This window comes from Amyelois transitella, chromosome 26 (genome assembly GCF_032362555.1).
Source record: "Amyelois transitella isolate CPQ chromosome 26, ilAmyTran1.1, whole genome shotgun sequence".
NCBI classification, from domain to species: Eukaryota; Metazoa; Arthropoda; class Insecta; order Lepidoptera; family Pyralidae; genus Amyelois; species Amyelois transitella.
Window position 1 is genome coordinate 4,576,907 of NC_083529.1, and position 24,668 is coordinate 4,601,574.

The following is a 24,668-nucleotide window of genomic DNA, read 5'->3' on the forward strand; positions in this document are numbered from 1 at the left end:
ATGGTGGATCTTTTGCTTTCAACCTCACCATCCAAACCCTTCGATTCCAATTCAGCTTGAACATTCATCTACCAAAGATCTAGCGGTAGACTTCTTATAGGTATCTGAGATATCATTTATTGACATGCTATCGTTATTCTACAGTTTAAGATAATTGATATAATGAATAGACTTGATTTATTCTCAAAGTTGGATAACTAAGTTATCACTTATTGACGTCCACATAATGCCATTTTTAATCACCATTTAACCTTATCTTTTTTAATTTTTTGAGCATTGAGTCGAAATTAACTAGAGATGACATGTTTCATCATTTGGTCACTATACTGATTTCGGTGCAAAACCACTACGAGAAAAATTGCGAAAGTATGATTTATCTTTACATATTTAAACATGACAAAGACTCAGGACAAACCTAATAATTTCATACATATGTACGTACAAACATACAATCACGTCGACAATCACACGAATTTAGATTCAGAAAGCGATAGGTTGCTTGCTAGCCTATAGCCTACAAGAAAAATCCCAACTTTGTAAACCCTTGCCTTAGTCGCCTTTTACGGCATTCATTGGATATATATGGAGTGGTCCTATTCTAGAGTAGTCCGTTAACCACACGGCATTCATTACTTGTCATTTTGAATTCTGTTAAAAGTTGAAATTATGATGTTGATGTATCTATAAGAGGTACAATTCTTGGGTATACTCACCTTTGTATGATGTGTGACCATAACTATTACTGAATTGAAATACATGAGCAGACCTTAAGCGGCCATCAACTTTCCGGATTATCTTGCGTGCTTTCCGAGACCTTGAAACGGGCACCAAGGTCTCACGTACTAGAGAACTGCCTTTAAAATAAGGATCTGAATTAATGCTCACGTCTTTGGGTTATCATTATCAGTTACAATCAGGGCTAGTTTTTCATAATTATTACATTTATGCGGCACGATGTATGATCTTGTTGGTACGGAATTGCTAGGTTTTGTTATACACAATCTACTGAACCAATTCTAACACCTTGATATCGTAAGACATCGTGAGGAGTATCGAGTTCTTTACCAACACTATCCCGAGGCGTGTCGTAGAAGAGAAGAATAATCTCTTTCAGTCTTCTTATTATAAAAAAATGTAAAAAGTTATTGTGGCCATCGCCTTTCTCTGTGTGGCGCTTAAGTGATATATATATAAATAAATATATACGGGACAAATTACACAGATTGAGTTAGCCTCGTAGTAAGTTCGAAACTTTTGTTAGATAAGAGCTGGCCTATTTTTTACCTATTGTTTCGAAGCTGATTTCGTATCTTGGGTTTGGAGTACATTGGTTGGATGTATGATAATTCCCCTTCCTCCTCATCAAAGTATACCGTCACCATACTAACCAAAATTCTTGTAATCAGGTATCTTTGCGTTCCCATAGTGGACACAGAAATTACCTGACATTATTGACATAACATTGGGTGCATATCGAGAAAAGTTATGAACATTTTCTCTAATTGGTCTTTCATAGTTCAAAGCACCTTCTGTGTTATCAACGTCATGTGGGGTTTATAATTCTCAAAATGAAAAACCTATTCACCATTTCTTGAATTCGAGTTTTCTGGTAATTGTAGTAAACATTTGATCTAAATATAAACGGTTTGGGAGGAAACCGGAGACACAAGCCGTTAAATATAATATTTGGACAAGTGTGCACATTTTTGCGTTTCGTCACAACAGCTCTTTTAAAATTAATACTTGCTTTTTTGTCCGAAAAAATTGATTTTTTATTGGTTAGGGTAGAAATATTATACACACTTTTAAGGGTAAAATTTCGATTCGAATTTTCGCAAATTATCGATTTGCGTCAAACTGCCCAAATTCAGTCGAAACACATACCATTTTCAAGGAATGTAATAAATCAGCTTTGAAATTCCCATATCCTTTTGTACCTAACAGACATAGTCAAGTCACGCAAAGGAAATACAAATCAACAGGAGATAAGCTTGAAATATGATGTTTATTTCGCTTCTCATACAGCCTTCAAAGAGTGGGCGGTAAGGAATTCGCAACTAGTTACTAGCCGAGCAACTTGAATGAAGTCATGAGAGGTTCCATTCAAAAATATGAGGCCCCCAGCGTAACCTTGAATCCTGTAATTCGCGATAGGAATTATATTATCTTTATTCGCTTTTTTGTTGCGAATGTTTTTGTAAGTAGTGATACCAAGAGTAAATTTAGCTGTGACTCATAATGTTCGAATGATAAACGAGTCCTCTGATATTATTCTGAATTTGTAGACTGGTATGAATATTAAAGGCGGAGACAGATATTCCTTTTGCTCTGATTGCATTTTGAACTATAACTTACGTGTGTTTGTTCAATACGTTTAGGGCTTTTCATACTCTTAATACATTGAATTTATTTTCAGTCATCAATTAACTTTCACAAAATGTTATGTTTCATGACATTCGTAACAACGGTCACAAAAAGATTATAATCTTTTAATTTTGACGTGTTCGGAGGAAAAAAATTCCGAGTAAATAGAGAGAGGTACTTACTGTATGAAGCTTGCTGTACTTTTTGCAATATGGGAAGAATTTGATGACCAAGAATGACGATAAAACTTCATACATACATACATAAAATCACGCCTCTTTTCCGGAGGGGTAGGCAGAGACTACCTCTTTCCACTTGCCACGATCTCTGCACACTTCCTTCGCTTCATCCACATTCATAACTCTTCATGCAAGCTCGGCGGTTTTAGGTACTCTTGACCTAACCCTTTACCAGGACGTCTTTAATTTGATCAAGATACGTTCGTCTAGGTCTTCAAACTCCGACCTTTCCCTCCACACTCTCCTTGTATGCTTAGACAACCTGCTTTCATTCATCCTCTCCACAACTTCAGTAATGACAAACCTGCATAATATGAAGTTATAAGAAAAGTAATTATTATTTCATCCCATAATATTCGAAATCGTGGCAAACGAAGTTATTCTTAAAAAAAAGCTATGGCAGATGCTGTAATAAACCTTCACGCTCGATCGAACATTTCGATTCTTTGACATTTTTTATTTTATCAAGATTACCATATCATACATAATTGTTTACATGTCCTATCAAGTCGACCATAAGATGACAATAAAAAACTTCAGGGACCGTGAGAGAATACTCCATGAACAATGACGCAAGTACATTGACCACGCCACCCCTCTTTACCTAGGGGTAAACGACCACGGCAGAGGGTGGTACCCCCAATGCCTTAATTATTTCATGTGCGTCGGCAGATGGTAGGCAAGGCAAGGTGCTAGCCAGTGATGGCCACGGCGATAGCTATCGATATAATTCCTTTTTTAAGTTGGACATTTTATCGAGTGTTGTAAATGAAGTTACCTTATGTTGACTTTATAATTAGACTGCTGCACTGTACTGCTGCTGCAGCAATTATTTCATTAAAACTAGTCACTATAGCTCTTACTTTGTATTCAAGAAATGAAATTTTAAATTCGTCTTTTGTTTAGCGATTCGAGAGCGCGTTAACTCTATCAAGTGAAGAATGATGCGGGTATTACGTGTCTTCGACAATGTTATCGATATCGATATTTCCCTGTCCCAACCTTATCTAATATGACTCTTCTATGAATACCAATGTAATTGGGGTGAGTGCAGGACGGCACTTTCACACGAGTGCAACAACTGCTGTTAATGCAACTAGTATCTTTAAAGGTTATTAGATGGCAATGTTGACATTTCGCTGATATTTTACAGCGTTTCATTCATAATGTCGATGGAAATTGTTTTTCGCTTTTTATTTTTCATCTAAGTTTACAATATATTCGAGTGAACGTGTTGTATGCCTTTGTGAATTCGTTTCATCTCGCGTCGTAAAAATATCATTTTGTCAATTTAGTTCAAGCTTTTGGTTTGATTGTTTGGTTTTGGCTTTAGGTGCAAAAGGATTAATTTATAAAATTCCTTTTGTCAACATAGAATGTTCATATCATATGCCCAGGGATACGGAAATATCCGAAGTGCAAATATCAGGGCAGAATAAGGTGAATGTCATTTGCGCAAACTTTGATGTATCGACGGGGCCGTGTCAGATAATAATATTTATCAGGGAATTATCTATGAAGAAACCAGTCGAATTTCCGACCACGTGGTTCAAAGGACGTCATTTTTTTGCCATTCTAAAAAGGCATTCAATAGACCAGCTGTTTGCCGCCCGGTAGAAGAAATATTGTATACTTTGCAAGGGGACTCAAGAAATTGGGGGAGCTTATTATTTTCTGAATTCGTCTCCCGAACAAAAGTTTCAGCCTAGTTCTTTTGTTCGAACGAGACAGATCCGCAGTGCCCTTTTTACATTTTGTGTAACATAGGTCGCACTTGTATTCGTGTCAAAGTTCATCAGTGTTCTTTAAGAATTTTTGGCGAAAAAGTTCGGGGCTTGACGTTGTTGCGTTGATATTTTATTGATTCTTTTTTGTTCCCTTTTGCATATAAATCTTTAGAACGACAAAAGACAGGAATACATAGTTTATAACATATAGTTTGAAACTTAAGTTTTTATCGAATTTATTAGCTGCGTTTGGGGTGAAAAACATGACGTCAAGCAACTGTATAAGTACTTATTCCATTTTTGTTTTTGGGTTTCTTGTTTGCCATTTTGTACACTTAAGACCTCTCACAACTTTTGCGTTTCTTTTACACCATTTTAGGACACCCTAGATCTTTCCTCAATAGCATTTTTCAACCTTTTCAACCTTTCAAAATATAAGATATTACCGCACCAACTTTTACAACTTGGCAACGAAATCCTCGTAAATCCAATCCAATTGAAATCAGACGATAAAGACGGATGGGAAGACCTGCACAAAGGATGAATAAGACGATTCGACTCGATGCGTAGGAGTGTAGGGACACATGAGGAAACAGGGCTGTGGCGCGTGCCAATACGAACCCTAAGAAATTACATATGCACCGAAGATACCCCGATAGTATATTCAAATAAGGTTTTTACCATCACCATGCGACAGGCGTTTCTTGAGAATTGACGACGTTCTGGCATTTTTATGGATAGCTCATTTTGATGTCCATTTTGTTCCTTATGTACTCAAATATTTTATTTATTTTTTAAACTTTGAGTTCCAATGTATTTGTTGCTAGATTGTTTTTTTTTGCTAAGCTCGTAAACTTAATCAAACTTATCAAGCCTAATTCATTCTAGATTACTACCATGATAAAATATATGAAAAGAAAAATGATGAATAATAACGTTATACAAATTAAAAATACTTATTTTCTGTTAAACAAGACTTTATTGTTATTGCAGCAAGAACATAATATGCTTGCTGCAATAACAATCAGTCAGTTTTATTTCATATCACACTTCCTCTTATTTATCAAGTTCGGTGTAACTTCATTTAGTTGTTTTAACTGGGAGTAAACAAGAGGAAAATAATAATTAAAACACCGCATTCAATATTTTTAACATGATCCAATACGGTTTAAGTTCCCCTGCAAAGGTTGCGAAGGTCAGTCAGGCAGTCGCTTCGTGTAATAACCTGACTCACCCAACACTGGATCCATGGTCAAGGGCGTACCCCGGGCACCTCTCCAGAGGTGGTGAGGATATATTTATATAACCGGCACTTTAGCGAGGAGGAAGAAGATTAACTATTTTACACTTTCAAGTGATTGTGTAGCTTTTAAAGAATTAAACATTTGCAGGACGTAGAAAGTGGATATTATAATAACATATCATTCAACTCTGTTGTCACCCATGTTTTTCGAATCTTATTATCTAGAGATTTATGCTTTAAGCTTGGCTTCTCAGCAAATTAGGACAAGATTATAGAAAATACACAGATGCACAAACAGAGAATTTTTAAATGTAAAGACCAGAACTAGTTGGTCAAAAAGCATGAAAATATGTAGTCTTTATGCGAGGAAGTAAACCAAACAACGTTTACGGTAAAACTGAATTAACTACACCTTTAGCTTCATATTAACATGCGGGTAAATTTTAATTTTAAACCAGTATCTTAAGCCCACATGTTCTAAACAATTTTATGTTTAACTTCACCTTTACTTAGGGTTCCATCACGTATATGAGGGTTTTGAATTGTTATCAAAATGTTTCCGACAAACATATGGCAGACGTATTTGTAATCGATTTTATGGTATTTCTGGCTATAATTCAGATTATAATAAGCAAGTATAGTATTTTTATTTGGGTCGATACGTTTTCCTGTTGTAGATCTATTTTATGTGGCAATCTCGTGACTTTATTTGTTCTTTTTGCTCTTGTGCTTTGTATTTCATAATAGTATACCTCACCTCCGAAATATATATTTAGAACAAGTTTTATTAAGTGACAAAGTAATACCTTCAAACTAAAACATCCTTCTCAAGTCACTAAAAATAATATAATAAAAATGGTGATAAGATTTTATCTAAAGATGTTTCATCCATCCAAGATCCAGGCTTAAATTCCTTCATGTAATAGATTTTCCACCTCATTAGTATAATTTTGTCTTGTACTTCAACATTCCTTGTCATCTATCCAGGACAGAACCTGTTCCGAACTCGAAGTTCTCATTGTAAATAAAACAGGAATCTTTTGTAACATGAGATGCGAATGGTAGCAAGTAGACCATGTAAAGTTTTTGTAATTAAGTTTACATCAGAAATTAATTCAGTTAATGGTAATCGTTTAGACATAAACAACCGTGACGGCCATATTGCACGTGATGTCATGCTTAGATGAGCCAAGGGTATGGGCTATGAGGGTATGGGAACCAGGCCAGATTGTCTATAAATTTATTCATGAATAGAACACAATACTTTTTTATCAATCAGTCTTAATTTTCAAAATATTAAATCATTGTTAAAATATGAATGAAATAAGTTTCAATATATAGCTAGACACGGACATACCTATGTATGAATGAAGTAGGAGTGACAAAGATAGAACATAATGAAAATGATTTTGACAGCTAGCATTCTAATGATAAAGCTTTATCAAAAAGAAGAATATCACGATTGACGAACAAACCACTGAAACGAACTCATGTATTTGGACCACTAAAAACAAACCATGAAGTGTGTGACTTCAGCTAAATTGAACACATACATACAAATAGTCACGGCTATACAGTCTTGAAAAGTCTGAAAGGCCATGATCAGCAGAATGACTTAAAGATGAATTTTAGATTTAAATTATGACAGCTTGCTACGTTGCTAGTCCAAGTCCTACCAAAAGAATCCCAAGTTTATTTGCCTGTCCTTATTCGCCACTTGTGAATACTTACTTGCATCGCAGTTGCATAATATAAAAGGATGGCCATAAAATTTGATTTGGACATGAATTAAATTTTCATGTATTTGTTGGGAGATTTATATGCTTCGTTTTCCGAGACTAACCTAAACTTTCGTTGTGTACTATATAAACTATAAATGAAATGAATACAAAGAAATATGATATATGGTAATTCGTGAATCGAATTACCTAATCACGCGTGAATGGAATCAAAATACTGATTGTAATTTATTGCACTTATAATTAATGTATAAGGGTAAAAACACCCCATGCAGGTAACATTGGATTCCCACGAGTCAAAAAACGGGGGCTCTCCATTTTACAAGGGAGTTGCGCTGCATATCCCTCAGTACATTTAAGACTGTCTAAATTTGTAAGCGATTCAGGTGACGTGTCTCTTTTTAATCGTGTGGTTCCCATGACCCTAATGACTGTCAATTGTATGGTGATTTTCGGACTTCCTAATCTTGTTGCATTGGAACTTGCGACGAGATTGTAAAGTATAGGAAGGGTACTTGATTAGTCTGCTTATTAGTAATTTCTAGAATGTGTTTCTTTTATTACAGTTTTGGTTGTAACTTTGATCAGTGTTTGTTACACTCTGTTTTGTTTAATTTCATCTCAATGTCGTATCATAGGGATTACCGCTTCATTATATTGTTACTTGTTTAATCGATATTTGAGAATTTGTCTGAACCAAGTTCGAAGCGAAGCCGAAAATTTTTAAAACAAATATGCTCGGTTCAGTCAATTCGGCGCTGTGAACAACTCTTTCATACCTGAAACAGGTATGAAAGAGTTGTTCACAGCGTTCTTGGCACTGTACAATTTTGAAAGGGGAATTTCAATTGTAAAGATTCCCAATAAACAGAAGTGCATTGCCCTTTAAATGGGTTATTTGCACTAAGAAATTGTAACAAGAACAAGTTTTATTTTAATATACGAATTAGGAAATATATCCGCGACTATTAAAATAATACACGAATTATCATCACAATGGTTAGGGGCTTAATCACCTTGATAGGGATGATCTGATGTAGGTATAATTCCGGGGTCGAATAGCGTTTTGTTATTGGTCGACGGCATCCCCCGGTGGCGTTGCGCGAGCGCAGCTGCGCGGCAATCAACGTGGCTTTGTGCGTGGGGGGCGCAGATGGCCGCTCCCGTCGATTCACTACCAACGCGATAAATCGATCCCGCGGTACATTTGATAAGTATTTCGGTCATTCCGGCATGTGTTATGGTAATTTCGTATGCTCAATGATGACAGGTTGGATATTGTAATAAAAAGTTGGGTAAATTAAGGACGACATTTTAATGAGAGAAATATACCTACCTACATCTGTTGAAAATTTGTTATATCACGTAGTTTACAAAATCAATCAAGTAAAATTAATAAAATATAAAGCGATAACAAAATGTGTTAACTATTCAAATAAAACAATCGAAAAATGGCACATTTATGTGTATCGGAAACTAAATGCCACTGTAATGGTAGTAGTTTCGGAGCACTTCAGGATCAAACAAAATTAATGATTTCTTTTTTAATCGATATTTGACAGACCACCAACGAAATGGGTTAAACTTAACACGTTTCCAAAAAAAACTTCATTCAAGGTACCGTTCGAAAATCAAATTCCCTTTAATTGCTAATCGCCATCGTAAATTTGCCGTTCGTTGACACGTGGTTAAAGCCAGATGGCACATCACCTGCTCTTGTTCGATGAATACTGTCTGCAATCGAGACATTGCGGAACTCGATTCACCCGGGACCGCATTCTTATGCGAATTCCCAACACTACACCTCGGTCGTTGACTTTAGAACATTTTTGAAATCAAATGACATTATCTTTTTTTTTCAAAGTTAGGCAAAGAATTTTGTCGCCAGCAAAATAATCATCTGACATAAAGCAATAAACTCCTGGCGTTTGGAACAATGACCTCATACAATAAACACAATCTTCCTCTCAAGAGGCCCCTCGCTCCCAATCTGTTTCACATAACTGGGTTCTATCAACTATGGTCACGTTTTATGCCATAATTCCTTTTGAAATAGCCAAGGCTATTTCAGCTTTAGCTGTGTCGCGACTGTTAAAAGCATGAATTTGTCGTCAAGCAGTATTTATTAAAAGAAAAGAATTTATGATCGTCCTATTAGACGTATTAAAGGGTAAAATAAATATAAACAAATGGCTCATTACAGCTTTCTCTTAAACACCTTTGCAGCGCGTGCTAGCCCGTAATTGTAAAACGATATAATAAGGGGAGGAAGTATAAAAAAATATAAAATACAGGGGGTAGAGAAATGTCAGGCCATGTGCGCGGGGGCGAGTCATTGTACTCCGTCTTGAGACATTAATCTTGAGGAATATAGGGGAAATGCCCAGGTGAACACCCTTACTGGACCTTTGTACCTTAACAATACAATTTTTTTTTGTATAAAAGTCACCTAAAGTTTTCACCTTTGAATTTGTTTTACTGAGCAATTGAAGATTTTTGTTTTGATAACCATTTATTTAACATCTGTTGGTGAAGTCGCAGTGTAGAAAGGTGATTGATATAAGTACTATAAATACTAAGAATAAAGATTATGTTTAATGAGCAAAGCAAATGTATAATACACGCAAAAGTTATTTGTTTATCATCTCGTGAAGGATTATTTTGAAAAATTAAAGATTTTCATCAAGCAAGTTCTTATTTCTTATTTGACGAAAGTTGTCTTACCTATGTTATGATCAACAGATGCAGTTATCTTTTTGTAGATAGAGACGATTTGCTAAACACACGCGTCTGTTTGACTAACAAGCAAAAAGTTAAAAGGGGCTTGTGTCATCCTCCACGGCATATGGTCGAGCCATTGACGCGTTTGTTTCCAAAAAAAAAAATATAAACCCCTGTACGGAAGTTACTTCCACCTTTTTTTTCTGCTTTTGACACTACATTGTTTGAAATTGAAATTCAATTATCTCATCACCTAATAAAAGTATGCAAATTGTTGTATGTCTTTTAGATTATTTTCTTCTCTTCATCAGGAATTCTCCTATTTAAAACAAGGGATTTGTCGGTTTTTATTTTATTTTTTCACGTGGGTATCTTTGTTGAAGGTGGTGTTTAATTGTCACAACTATGCATATTTTATTCTCCGCTATGGCTTCGTTCTAAATGACATGCTTATTTTAACTTGACACAAACTATTATTTCTTTAAGTTTATTCAAATACGTGTAAGATTTCGAAGATAAAAACAGCGCATTAATAATTTTTGCACATGACCAGATAACTTAGATGGGCTCCGTGAGAATCGGACCTCATAAAATAAAAAGACAAGGACTTTGAGAAATTCGCATTCAACCCATGGGTTTTATCTTTTGTTATTAAATCCCACGTGAGCTATCCTTTCAGAACTATGTCTATTTGTCTATGTTAGAAGGGATATGAACCTGTTTCTTTTGTTGCATCTTTTCTATAGGGGACATTATTAATCACAGTCTGTGCTTAGAGATAACCTTTCATGACCATTGAATATGTATGTTTTATTATTCTCTAATGCAAAAGCTTTACATTTTGATCAACTCTGTTTTCTTTAACTTTTTTAGTCCACTGAAAATAATTTTACCTACCTTTAGTTTTTTTTATCTAGTTTCAAACTATTTAGTTAAAAAATATTCCGCTGCAGGTTGTGGATTGTTTAGGAAATATATTTTCTATGTCGTTAAAAAGCTGATAAGGATCATTTAATATTTTCTTCCCTCCAAGATCGATAAAATAATTGGCCAAAGATTTGCTTTACTTAACTAGCTATTTTCATTGTTGAAAACTACAGTTACCACGTATTATATCCACTCTCTGTGCTTTGTGATTATATCATATCGATGATAATTATATTTCCATTATTTTCTTTAAATCTGACTTCCTCTGTGTTCTGTGCTTCAAACATGTTATTGGCGACATGTAAAACAATCCCATTCATCTCAGCCAAAGGATGTAAACAATCAGTTCCAGTCCACCGATTAGACGGTATTGGATTACGCAAGGCCACACGTAGACCACATGACTTTCTGGAATCGCTTTCTCACACAGATTCCGGTGTTATATTACAATAAAAACTAACTATGGCTAAGTTTGTGTTGATAGGACCTCTAGAACTACAGGTGATACTGTAGTCACAGTCACTAAACACGAAATCTAGCGCTACCACGCTCAGCTATACATGATGAGAAACTAATTGTAAGTACCGATGAAATAAAATGTGACCCCACAAGAAAGGGTAAATGAGGAAATGAGTAGATCACCCGACGACGGATGAACGAAAATTATAGCTATTTAGATTGTATTGACTATATCTGAGTTATAGAAATGGTAGAAAGTAAAATCATTTAGTAGAGTTACATAGCTGGTCTCAAAATCTAGAAGACTGGCATGTATAAATGAATCAGGAGGTCTTTGTCATGCAGGGACTGAATAAGTAAAACTGACAAAATAAGTTAAAACATATTTTTTTTTAATTATAGCTAGTCATTCACTTCACTTTACAGAAAATATTGTCCAAAAACCAATGAGAGCAAAACTGGAAGCAATTATTATTTTTAGAGCAAAAATATGACTCAATGAAGAAGTTAATCGGTCGAAATATGTTACAGCATTTAGCTATAGTGTTTTTGTAGAAATGTATTTTCAGCTTTATAAACATCAACAGAAAGACTGAACTTGCATTTGAATTGATCGTTAGGAGACACAAAAATATTTGTCTCGTACACCAGAGCTAAGACATTATCTTTATTATTATTGCAAATTGAAATTGACTGCATTTCAGCTTAGCGGTGTTAGTATAAGTACAATTAAAGAGACTTAATTTGATACAGTTATGCTCATTGAAATCTTAGTTTACAACATAATACAACGTTCTAAGAAGTTGTTACGGCATCTTATCAACAGGTCTCATAGGCATACATTTCATACATGTATATAGTCACGTCTATATCCCTCACGGGGATAATTGAGTCAATAATCTTGAAAAGACTTCCACGTTCGGCTATTTGGCTTAATGATAGAACTGAAATTCAAATAGTGATGGTAGCTAGCCCATCGCTTCAAAGAAGAATCCTAAGTATAAGCCTATTCCTTAGTCGCCTTTTACGACTTCCATGGGAAAGTGAGGGAGTAGTCCTAAATTGTTTTCTATTCGTGCCGGGAACCACACTGCACATTACATACAACACCATACTTACGTGTTGATATGTTGTTTCTGTTTCTTTCATGAAATTCGAGTAACTGTGAAATGAATTTTTATTTTGAATTGAAAATATTTACCTACATAACGATTGAAAGCTAATGTAAGATGGATCACGATTAGGAATCGCCAGTTGAATATAGTGGTACGAAGTTAAGGTGCAACTACATTTACTTATTTATGCCGTGAAGAAAGGAACTATTCATTCATGTTAAATGTCTAGACAGTTGGCGCCAATGGTCAAATTTGTTTACAGATCACTTGAATTTTAAGTACCTGTTGTAACATGAACATAATATTCGGAGCTGCTTATCATAAAATATGAATGACCCAAATTCTGCAAAGAATTTCAATGTTAATTAAACTGATATCGTTTTGGGTACACCAGTAATTTTATTTAAGTATTCCATTTTTCAAAGGAAATACATTGCCGCGATTGGAGTTAGAGTAAATTACAGGCAATTATATTGCTTAACTTGTGATTTACTCCCAAAATATTTTTCTAAAAAGGTACCTACAGTGACATGAATGTTTTATATCAATTTATTTATCAGACCCATTACTTCATCATGTGCGTTATACAGTGATTCTGATTTCGCACACGTTCGTTGCAATTATCAAAAACAAACTGTTATCGGGGTTTGATTGGCCTTTATAATACTATTTACCAAAGCTTTTTCATTGTTCAATTCATTGGTAAGCATAACCTTGTTTCTAAGAAAGTGCTAATAAACATCAATACTAAAATAGGGGAGCACACAGGAAACACGGGCGATGCGTGAGTTAACAGGACATTTCCTTAGGGCCCTTCGGAGACAATTTTTTTTTGCTATATTACTTGTCTTTTGTGAAGAAAATGACGCTTGACCCCTCCATAAGAAACAAAGGTCCATGTAATTATTGTGGTTAATAACGCGAAACAATTGGATTTATATGAAGTTTAAGAATAGTCTGCTGATGTTGCACTTCATGCTTTATCAAAAACTGCAATTTTTTATTCAATGTTAGTAATAGATTTAAATTAAGTATAGAATTCAGCTAAATGCGGCAGGACACCGTGCCTTATGGATTTTGTATCCAGTAAGATATAGAGGTGTGATTTTTGTGTGTGTTTAAGTATCCCAAACATGCGATTGCCAAAAGTAAGACTGATAGCTGTTTTTTTTTAACTTAATTTCTGCCTTTGAAGCCTTCATTGATAACTAAATCATATTTCTATTGTATATCGCAATCGTTATCTAGCATTATGGATTTTCTATGGCCTATCAAATTCAGAAAGAGGGAAAAAGACTTTCAAAGAACTCAGGAAATTTATTATATTGTTTGAATGTTACGCTGTGTAATTTCAGAACCTTTGCTTCCGTTTGATACAATCGGTCATCAGAAACATCACGTAAAGGAACCAGTGGAAATTACCTGCTTCCTTACTTTAATTGATAGCAAATATTATGTTATCATTATGGCCTTTAATAGTGACTTCTATTGCTAGGAATAAGTATGCAGTGTTTAAAAGATAGACCACTAGTATCATTTCCAATATGTTCGTCGTCTAAAGTTCTTATTATGCTGGCCCCTCGGTTTTTTTATAACTTGACCTCCAGACATCTGTTTCGATCTAATCTACTCGTTAAAAATTTTGTCTCATTTTGTACCTACAAATGAATTATCTTCAATACTAAAATTATGCTTCAGAAGTCCATGGAAATAGTTTTTACTCGTGGACCCCCAAAGTTGTTCATCTAGGTCAAAGGAACGGGTAATACTTAATGTTTACAAAATATCGGTGTGAAAAAAACCTTATCACCATAATTTCTGATTAGATCCATTCGTATCTGGCAATGCCCTTAAACTTTTGCCTTCAAAGAAAAAAATTATCATTGTATCTGCGACCGGAAATGATATATTTTATGTAATCAGTATTATATCATTTTTGTGTATGTAAATTCACAATGATCGCTAAAGCAAGATGTTACGGTTTTATGCATTTGCCCATCACCAATTGCAAAAACACATTCCCGTTCGACGACGACGATTATTTTGACGTTCTCAGTGTTAACTGTACCTAATGAACTTCAATCTTCATAAATTTAATGAAATTAATGTGTATCTTTATTTTCATTTGGAAGAAAATAAACGTTAAGTTCAATGTTTCATTTGTAAGACTCGTTTCTTTTTCTATTGCTGACCTATCCAATAAAAAAAGTATAAGTAAAATCGATTTTCTTTGTTCTTTTAATATACCAGTCGCTTACACCTGCTTTCCTTTGCCTGCGTTGCGTCACACATTCCCACTGTAGGGTATGATTTTTGTACCTGATTTTTCGTCTTTGTCGCTCTCCATGTCTTTGTCATTTGTTGTTCTCTTCCCGCTTCTAGGGTTTTTATCGATCCCTTCACCCTTATTACGTCTTGCGTATGCGATCCGTGTAGGTGTGTTTGTGAATATGTATTTGAGTGTGCGTGTGGGAACAAGGGACCGAATTTTTCTTTATCTTTATTGTGCGTTTAGTTTGAAGTTTGTATGCGCGCGAGACGCCTGTGCGTGGTGCCATGTGATTGGGATCGTTTTGGCGGGAAATCTTCGGGGCATCATTAAGTGTGTTATTAACTTCGTGATTGTTTTAATGTTGTGTAAAATGTGTTGATCTAAATAATGGAGTGCTGGTCAACGAGGATAAACTTCGCTGCTCTTTTTGGATAACTCGACGTGATGTTATATGAGTAAGCTAATATCTATACAGTTGTTAAATTTGTTTCAGGATTATGAATCTAATCTAATCATATATTTTAATTGATCATTAGATACCAAATCATTTGCATGACGCGGTGGATACTAGTTTACAAAATGAATGGAAACCAAACAAGTTATGCTGTCAGCTGATTTGCAAAAATTGACTTCTTTGCTTTTTTTACATCCATTCTTACTTCATTGTAACTGTCTGTTCACTATTCATCTTAAACCGGTATGAGTTATTTTTCCATACATAATACAATCTCGTTTGTCGCTAGGATCTTCTTCACCGTCCTTTGAGTCGATGGTGCAAGCCATAATAACCTTAATTCATTAGTTTATAGGCTCTTTATTCGTATAGTCACTTGTAGACCCAAAAAAGTACTTGTCCTTTTCTAAGAATTTAAGTCTACTGGAGATGAGTATAGGCGCCAAGGATTTTTTTCGTCATGCCTTTTAAGTAACTCATTGAAAGTTTCTACGAATCTGGAAATTTTACTTTATTAAAATTCAGTCATTGTTGTAACTGATTTTAAACATTCGCGTTTCATTTTACTATTTATTAATACTATATGATCGCTCGGTGGTCACGTCCAAGATAAATTATAGGTAAATTATAAGGTTAACTTACGTTACGTGCGCGTTTAAAACCTGTATATTTTAAACCTGTAGTATTTATTTTCATTGTTGTGTTAATGAAATTAGATCTTTTTTATTTTGTGGTCAAATGTCAAAAATGCATGAGTAATTTTTTTGGTGGTTTGACGCCGAGCTTGCATGAAGAGAGTTATGAATGTGGATGAAGGAAGTATGCAGAGATCGTGGCAAGTGGAAAGAGGTAGCCTCTGCCTACCCCTCCGGGAAAGAGCCGTGATTTTATGTATGTGTGTATGTATCAATTAATACGTTTAAACATAGATCTAAACCTTCCTTGAAAGATCTAAACTTTCCAACATTGCAAACAGGCGTGATTTTATGTATGTAATTTTGATGGTGAGATTTCATTAATGATTTTCCGGTAAATTAAAATGACAACAGTGTATTAATAACTATTTTAAATACTTCCTTCAAGTAAGATTTTTTTTTATAAAATTGTAATTTTTAATTAAATATCTATATCATTTGATAAGGTGAACTAATTTTACCCACCTGAGCAAAGCTTCGATGTGGCAATAGATAAACATTTTTGAGCTACTAAAATTATTCCTCCATTTGTAATTGTTCTATTTCAAAGAAATATCTGCCTTATAAGGTATTATTATTAAAGGTAATTTTTTGAGATTTTCAAAGTCTAGAATACATGGCTTACAGAAAAACATGAGGTTTGCTGAAATCACTTTTTCAACTATTATGTCGGTAGTTGATCTAGCCAGTGTTTTTGAATTGTCCATTACGTAAGCAGACGTGACGTTATTATCCTTATCTAAGGATAAACAGGATCCATACAATACATCTGCAAGTTTTTTCTTAAATTCTATTTTAAAACGTGACCGGGGTGTCTGAACGAGTTGGGTCGAGATCTTGATGTTTTCTGCTTAGTAGGCTCGCTTTTTAAAGCGTTTTGGAATGTCGAATGCTAATTTGGAGACTAATTTATCCGTCTGAATTGAATTTTGGATTTTTTGTGTTTTTAGAATGAAGACTTGTTGGTTTATGTCTAAGAATGTCTGGTTACTTCGGATTTATAAATTTTAATATAGGTGAGTACGTTGCGTATCAGAATATTCGTAGGCAAATTTTTCTAAATGATTTTCAATACTTATCTACGCAAGTTCGGCTGGCAGAGGCCAATTTTGTAATTTCATAAATGAGGAATTAACCTTTTTACTGAATGGTTTGTGCTTTTTTATTAAGGCTGTGTAATTAATACAGGCGTAATATTTATCATCTCATCAACGCCTAGTGGCTGCATTTCTCGACTGATAAGCTTTTTATATTTGTCGGTGATGTAGTCAACATTTTTGAACGCCTATCTTGTTGGGGCGTTGTGTTAGCATTTTACTTTGAGCTCGATAAGTACGAGAAGCCTTAAAGTATTGACACTACCAAATATGGACGAACCTGTCGTTTTCTTATAACTGAACTTGCGTACCAAAAGATTTTTCAGGCCGCAGACCTGACATGGCTTAACGACTGCCTTCTAGTGATAACAGCCGGGACCAACAGGTTAACGTGACATCGGGAGCATGGAGGAGAATATATTTTGTCAATTGTGGTCACCCATCCAAGTTGCGACTACAGCTAGGGTTGCTTAACCTGCGTAAGCGCTTCAACCGCTGACGCCAGATAAGCTATTGTCATCAAGAAAACTAATGTCGTTTTTTTTTGTCCACAGACGAAGCGGCTATGATTCAGACACAAGCGAGTATTCAGAGGACTCGACGAACTACGAAGATGTGCCGGCTCCAACCAAAAGTACTGGGACGCGGAAGAATATCAACAGGGGGAGGTGGACTAAGGAGGAGGTCGGTTATTTCTTTTGAATTTCATATACAGTTTAGCTTCTAAATGATAATGAAAACTCGCTTCACGGAAAGTGTTTTTAAATAGTTGGGATTTTAGGAATATGCCGTGTGGTTCCCGGCACCAATACAAAAAAGAATAGGACCACTCCATCTCTTTCCCATGGGTGTCGTAAAAGGGCGATGGGCTAGCAACCTGTCACTATTTGAATCTCAATTCTATCACTAAGCCAAATAGCTGAACGTGGCCATTAAGTCTTTTCAAGACTGTTGGCTCTGTCTACCCCGCAAGGGATATAGACGTGACCATATGTATGTATGTATGTCAACATAAATAGGAGAAGGAAAGCTTTAAGATTGTAAGAGAATTAGATATAAGTGCAGATTTGAAAAGACAACGTTTGATTACTTCGAATTTAGATTTTCCTATCCATAATCTTCTTTTCACAGGATAAGAGGTTAAAAATGTACGTGAATATGTACAACGAGCATTGGGACCTGATCGCGGCTCAATTCAACGACAGGTCGGACGTACAGTGCCAGCAGCGTTGGACGAAGGTCGTCAACCCCGAACTAGTCAAAGGTCCTTGGACCAAGGAGGTGGGTAAACCTTAGGTCTATCCTTAATTGTAAACTTTGCCGGACCAAGTACCCCACGTACTTGGTCTGGCAGAGTTTTTTTGTTCTTTCTTGACTGGTAATAGCTCCTTACTGCCTTTGCAAAAGCAAGGAGTTAGGCCCTTTCGTAATAGACCCACTTGCCTTTTCTGGACCAAGCACGTGGGTTTGTCTTTAATGGTAATAGCCCCTTACTGCCTTTGCAAGAGCAAGGTAGGCCCTTTCGTAATAGACCCACTTGTCTTTGCCGGACCAAGTATGTGGGTCTATCTTTAATGGTAATGGCGCCTTTCTGCCTTTGCAAGAGCAAGAAGGTTGGCCTTTTCGTAATAGACCCACTTGTCTTTGCTGGACCAAGTATGTGGGTCTATCTTTAATGGTAATGGCGCCTTTCTGCCTTTGCAAGAGCAAGAAGGTTGGCCTTTTCGTAATAGACCCACTTGTCTTTGCTGGATCAAGTACCTACGTGGGTCTGTCTTTAATGATTATAGCCCCTTACTGCCTTTGCAAGATCATAGGATGGCATCTTATTCCTCCCGGCGTTTATCCCGGTTACATCCTCACCTTTCTGGAGAGGTTCCCGGGGTTCGTCTTTGACCATGATCCTGGAGTGGGTGAGTCATGTTTTTACACGAAGCGACTCCCACCTGATTTCCGCAACCTTTGTCAGACGAATCTTCCTATGTTGGATCATAGTTCCATATCCCGTTTCTTGAATGTGCAGTGCAGGTTTCCTCACGATGTTTTCCCTCACCGTGAGAGTATTGGTTAGCACTCAAACTCATGATAACTTAGAAATGGGGTGTTGATACATTCCCTAATTGTGAACTAAACTTATATAACCAGTTAAAAGAGAAGATAGTAGCAAAAATACGTAACATAACGCCTTATTCCCAGAGGGGTAGACAGAAACTACATCTTTTTACTTACTTGTCAAGTTGTATGCATACTTCTTTCGCCTCATCTACAATTAAGTGTCAATCTTTTCATACAGGCTCTTACAAATCAAGATACATATGTTTAAATATTTTTATTTAGAAAATAAGTGAAGGTATTCATTCATACTATTAATTATGCAAGAATTCTATGCGTTCACTCGTCCAGTGTAGTTGACCTATGACTCATTTCCTCCTGCATTTTACGACGGTTTGTTAATAAGATGCCATTGTTCTACTAAAATATTTGTTTACTATTGTCCTTCGAGGTATTTCAAAAAGATGTTCAACTCAAGAACGAAGTACAGTACCTACTTATAGTAAAAGATCGAAAAAATAATTCTGATTCTTAAAAATGAGAGAAAAGAATAGATACCCTTTATTGTACAAAAATTATAATATTACTATACCTAAGCTTATTAATAAATGAGTAAGTAGGTCTTTTTTTCCGACTAATGCGAAATGCAACTACCTAAACATGCATGCATGCATACATACCTTTTAGCATGAAACGTGTAAGCAAAGTTCTACGCGAGTGGTGCTAAGTCATATAATAACTTCATTCATACATGGCATCTTTATAAGAATAGTGTAGTAGACCATTTTAGTCTCAAGTATACTCGAATCAAAAGTCCTCCTTCAGCTGCGATCGCTTAACGTTGGAATTGAGATTTAGATATGTTCGTATAAAACTAGTATCATATTTTCATATCTAAACTAAAACTATTTATGAATCTGTATTTTCCCACGGCCAAATTAACAATCTGCCCGACTAGGTGTGTCCTTTGATGATATCATTCCACAAATAAAAATTTACAACAGGCATAATTATGAATTGGACATGTTTTGCACGGGGTAGACAGAACAGTTCTAAAAGACAGACTAGCCACTGAATATACATATGTAGTATTTTTTCCACCTTATTGTTGGCAAGTTGGGAAGAATTAGCTAAGTTAACTTTTTTAACGTTTTTTTTATTTTACTCTGAAAGGAATATTGACTTTCATATGTATTATTTTCGTGTAGATTTAATACAAAAATATTTCAAACCACGGCGTCATGCGCACTGCGATATTTACAAATAAAAATCATTACAAATAACTAAAAAACCGTACAAAAACATGGAATCGTTATAAATTAGCTTTTTCTTTCTCATCCAATATTATCATAGATTGAATGGATAGTCATAATTTTATAACGATGAAAGACATTTGTACCTACTTCGATAAGTTGGTATAAATTTCATTAAGATACTTAAATGAGATTCCTATAGGTTGTGACGTCATTTTTCTACGAAGACCTAGCTAAACCATGGTTTATCGTTGCTGGCCTTGACTCGCACATTTGTTGTCTGTTTGTCTTTGACACGTGTGTTTGATCTGCTTATGGGACAAAAATCTGTCTATTTATTTATCTATATATTGATTTTGTTTTCTTAGAGAACATAGTTTGCCTGAAGTGCATTTACTATTTCAGCGGGATAATTTTAGGTGAGGGCTTGACGCTCTTCCCACAGCCTTTATAAGGAGAAAAATAAAACACCTATCTTTTTACCTCTATCTTGACTTGATGCTCAAAACTTACATTTTATTAGACTAATGCTACTTTTTTTGGTAAGGCTCAGTAGGGTGGGTCCTTTCAAATGTAACTTACCTAGCACTAACAATACTAGTAATGTAATAAACATGATATAATTTTCTCTGCACAGAACACTAAAAAGTCAATTAAGAAAAGTAACATTAGTATCTAATTTACGAATTTGACCTTGCGTGATAATTCTAATTAATTTGATAAGCAACAGCTGCTGGCCCCTTTGCTGGTCACGGAATTGGATCATATATAAATGTAAAAGATGTTCTTATATTTAGCTTTATGGCACATTAAATTTCCATACAAAATGTCAGTGGACTTTATGTGTCTATGCAAAGTAATGTTCATAAAAATTTGCTAAATAAATTATTTCAAGTAGTTTTTTTCCGTTTTTTTAAACCAGGATATTTAATCTTACTCTTTTCTTAGGGTTTATGGTGAAAAAGCCTAGATTTTCAAAAGATGCTGTCCTTTTGATTTCACGATTTATTAGATAGCACTTAGACTCTGTCAATATTTAAAAACCTAATTTGATAAAAGAGTTCAAGAGTTCACATTTAATGGAAATTTTACTTTTTTTTCATTTCACTATTATCCTGCTAATCACTATACACAATTTCATTATAAAGCAGTCCGGTTTGCACACGACGGATTTATCTTAAATGACTAATAGTAACTTCAATCAATTCTTATAATCATCAATACAAAGGCCTTCCTATCTACTCAACACGCGGGAACTACTCAAGCTATCCCCTAAGAGCCCCATACATGATCCATCGGAAAAAAGGCCCGGCAAAAAGACAAACATCTGATCGTGTGAATATCGTTTTGTACCTACAAGGTCGACTGGTAGGCGAAAAAATACGAATTGAAGCCGTTGCGATCAGCTGAGATACTATATAGCGTGGCCACTATAATGTAATCAACGCTTAAGTTATTATACAAGTTATATAAGCACATATTAAGATTCCAAAGACGTTTTTGACAATATGTGTTTTTTTTATTTTGCTAATATTTTAATAAAAATTATTAAAATATTAGCAAATTAATAAAATAACACTTGGAACTTCTTTCTCCTATATTTGTTAGCAAAAGTTATTTAGTATCCATCTTATAATAAGATCATAAAGATTTGGTATATAGGTAAGGTATAATTCCTTATATTTTTATTTCATCCTTGTGCCGAGATAATTTGTTTACAACCGAAGAAGCGAAATACGCCAAGAGTACGGTCTAATAACACGAGTGTAACAAATCAATTCATTCTCATATCAGTCAAAATTGGTTTAAACGTTTCGTGTTTTGAACACGCAAATGCGGCTTGAGTGTTCTCTAATAACCTCATACATTTTACGCCGACAGTTTAATTTAATGATTTTAGAAGTATGTACTCATCGAAGAGTAATGATCTGAAATAGGTGTAGGTTATTAGATTTTTTTTAATTCGGACGTTATAATTGATTAATTAATTTTAGAATTCACGACTGTTATGTAACGCAGAATGGAATCAAGATTTTTTTTTGTGAAAATCTTCATAAATATTTTTTTTTACAAGCTTTTGTTACGCGCGATCTCTATACAATATAACACAGACAGTAGTAAAATCTTGCCAGTTTAATTAAACTACCTTTTTTGCCGTTGTGCGATTGAGTTGATTGGAGTTTTAGCTTGATATAAATTCAATGAGGTTGAAGTCACTTCGAGTATAGCGAAGAAGATTAAATTTTCTTCAATATTTAAAATTAAAACAAATGATAGAAAAAAGCTAACTTAGCTAATTAAGATTGTTTCAGCTAAGTACCTACTTAAAAAAGGTACTGTATATGTTTTTCAGAGTGTGCTTATTCTTAATGTTTCTCTGTAATAACTATTTTTATAGTATTACAGAGGAAGTTATAATTTTTATCTTAGTTCAATTTTAAAGTTTGAGGATGATACAAAATAAATAGATAGGGTTCGTGGAAGATGTAGTCTCTGTCTACCCCATCGGTAAAGAGTATATTAACTTATCATCTTTTTTCTCCTTTCAGGAAGACGAGAAGGTAACCCAACTGGTTGCCAAATACGGACCTAAAAAATGGACGCTGATCGCGCGGCATTTGAAGGGCAGGATAGGAAAACAATGCAGGTAATTGTTATTTATTTATTTATACATTAATTTGCAAGTCCGGTAAGGGTTGGGACGTATTACATAAAGTACTTTTAAGAACAAGGGAAGTTTATTACATGTAATACATACATACATACATAAAATCACGCCGGAGGTCAATCAATTCCCGGAGGGGTAGGCAGAGACTACCTATTTCCACTTGCCACGATCTCTGCATACTTCCTTCGCTTCATCCACATTCATAACTCTCTTCATACAAGCTCGGCGGTTTCGGGTACTTTTGACCTGACCCTTTACCAGGACGTCCTTAATTTGATCAAGATACGTTCGTCTAGGTCTTCCTACTCCGACCTTACATGTAATAGTTTGTTAAATTGTCTAGATCCTTAAAAGCAGACCTTTAAATCCGCTCGTACCTTGTTCTGTCGTATTTTTTTTTTTACATTTTTAATGATACATATATATCGTCATATCTTTATCCCTTGCAGGGTAGACAGAGCCAATAGTTTTGAAAATAGTGAAAGACCGCGTTCAGCTGTATGGCTTTATGATGGAATTGAGATTCAAATAGTGACAGGCTGCTGCTAGCCCAAGAGCCTAAAAAAATCACAAGTAAAAAAAAAATTAAAAAGTCTGAATGATATAAAATTTAAATTGAATAATATTATTATGTTACTCATAATTATTTTATTTATTTTCAGAGAGCGATGGCACAACCATCTAAATCCATATATAAAGAAAACTGCCTGGACGGAACACGAAGACAGAGTAATATATCAAGCTCACAAGTTATTAGGAAATCAATGGGCGAAAATTGCCAAATTATTACCCGGAAGGTAAGTATTTTATTACAATGATGTATATTGTATCGGATTTATTTTTTGACCGACTTTAAAATTGGAGGAGGCTCTATATTAAACGTTGTATAAAAACCTAACTCACCCAATCCAGGATCCTTGTCAATACGCGCCTCTGAGTTCCTCTTCAGACAGGTGAAGATGTAACCTGGAATATAGCCAGTAAGATGATGAAAGATTTGGATCCTTTTCGTTTGATACATAAAATCGCGCCTCTTTTCCCATGGGGGGTAGGTGAAGCTACATCTTTCCACTAGCCACGATCCTAGCACACTTCTTTCGATTCATCCACATTCATAACTCTCTTCATGCAAGCTCGGCGGTTTCGGGTACTCTTGACCCTGACCTTTTTGCCTGAACGTCACCGATTTGAACAAGGTACGTTCGTGTAGGCCGCTTCAATGCATAATTCTCACTCAAGGCATGTTTCTCTAAGTATATCAAATTTAGTAAAGAAATTTTTATTTCATAAGCTCTATATGATCACCAGAGATCAGAATAGGTAGATTGATTTTATGTACTTGCATCATGAATTACCATAGAAAGCATAACATGGATAAACCTCTTTTCCGGGATTCCATTTCAGTACTTACACTTGCAGTAAACTACATTGTCCGCGGGTAACATAGGACTACAATTTACGTGAACGAAGTCGGGATAAAACAGCTACCACTAATATATTCTTCATCCCACTTGTAAAAATTCCGGAAAAATTTTAATAATTTACAAATCCCGCAATCCCGGACGGAGGCATATTAATATATACATTTCAGTTCATTGACCCCAATTCAATCTACCTATTCCGATCTCTGATGATCACTGTTA

General features: G+C 35.1%; 1 protein-coding gene across 7 annotated transcripts in view; it reads left to right on the top strand.

Annotated features, from left to right (window-relative positions):
- The window catches only part of LOC106132020 (myb protein), a 47,469-nt gene that overhangs the window by 7,154 nt on the left and 15,647 nt on the right, over positions 1 to 24,668 (top strand). For 6 of the 7 annotated variants that reach the window (XM_013331318.2, XM_060951777.1, XM_060951776.1 and 3 more), the window contains 4 exons: positions 17,607 to 17,736; positions 18,184 to 18,333; positions 22,907 to 23,004; positions 23,688 to 23,822. In XM_013331318.2, coding sequence (XP_013186772.1) covers positions 17,607 to 17,736; positions 18,184 to 18,333; positions 22,907 to 23,004; positions 23,688 to 23,822 — 513 coding nt within the window. Of the gene's footprint in view, positions 1 to 15,072; positions 15,262 to 17,606; positions 17,737 to 18,183; positions 18,334 to 22,906; positions 23,005 to 23,687; positions 23,823 to 24,668 lie in introns of those variants that run through there. The other variant, XM_013331321.2, reaches the window with a different exon arrangement.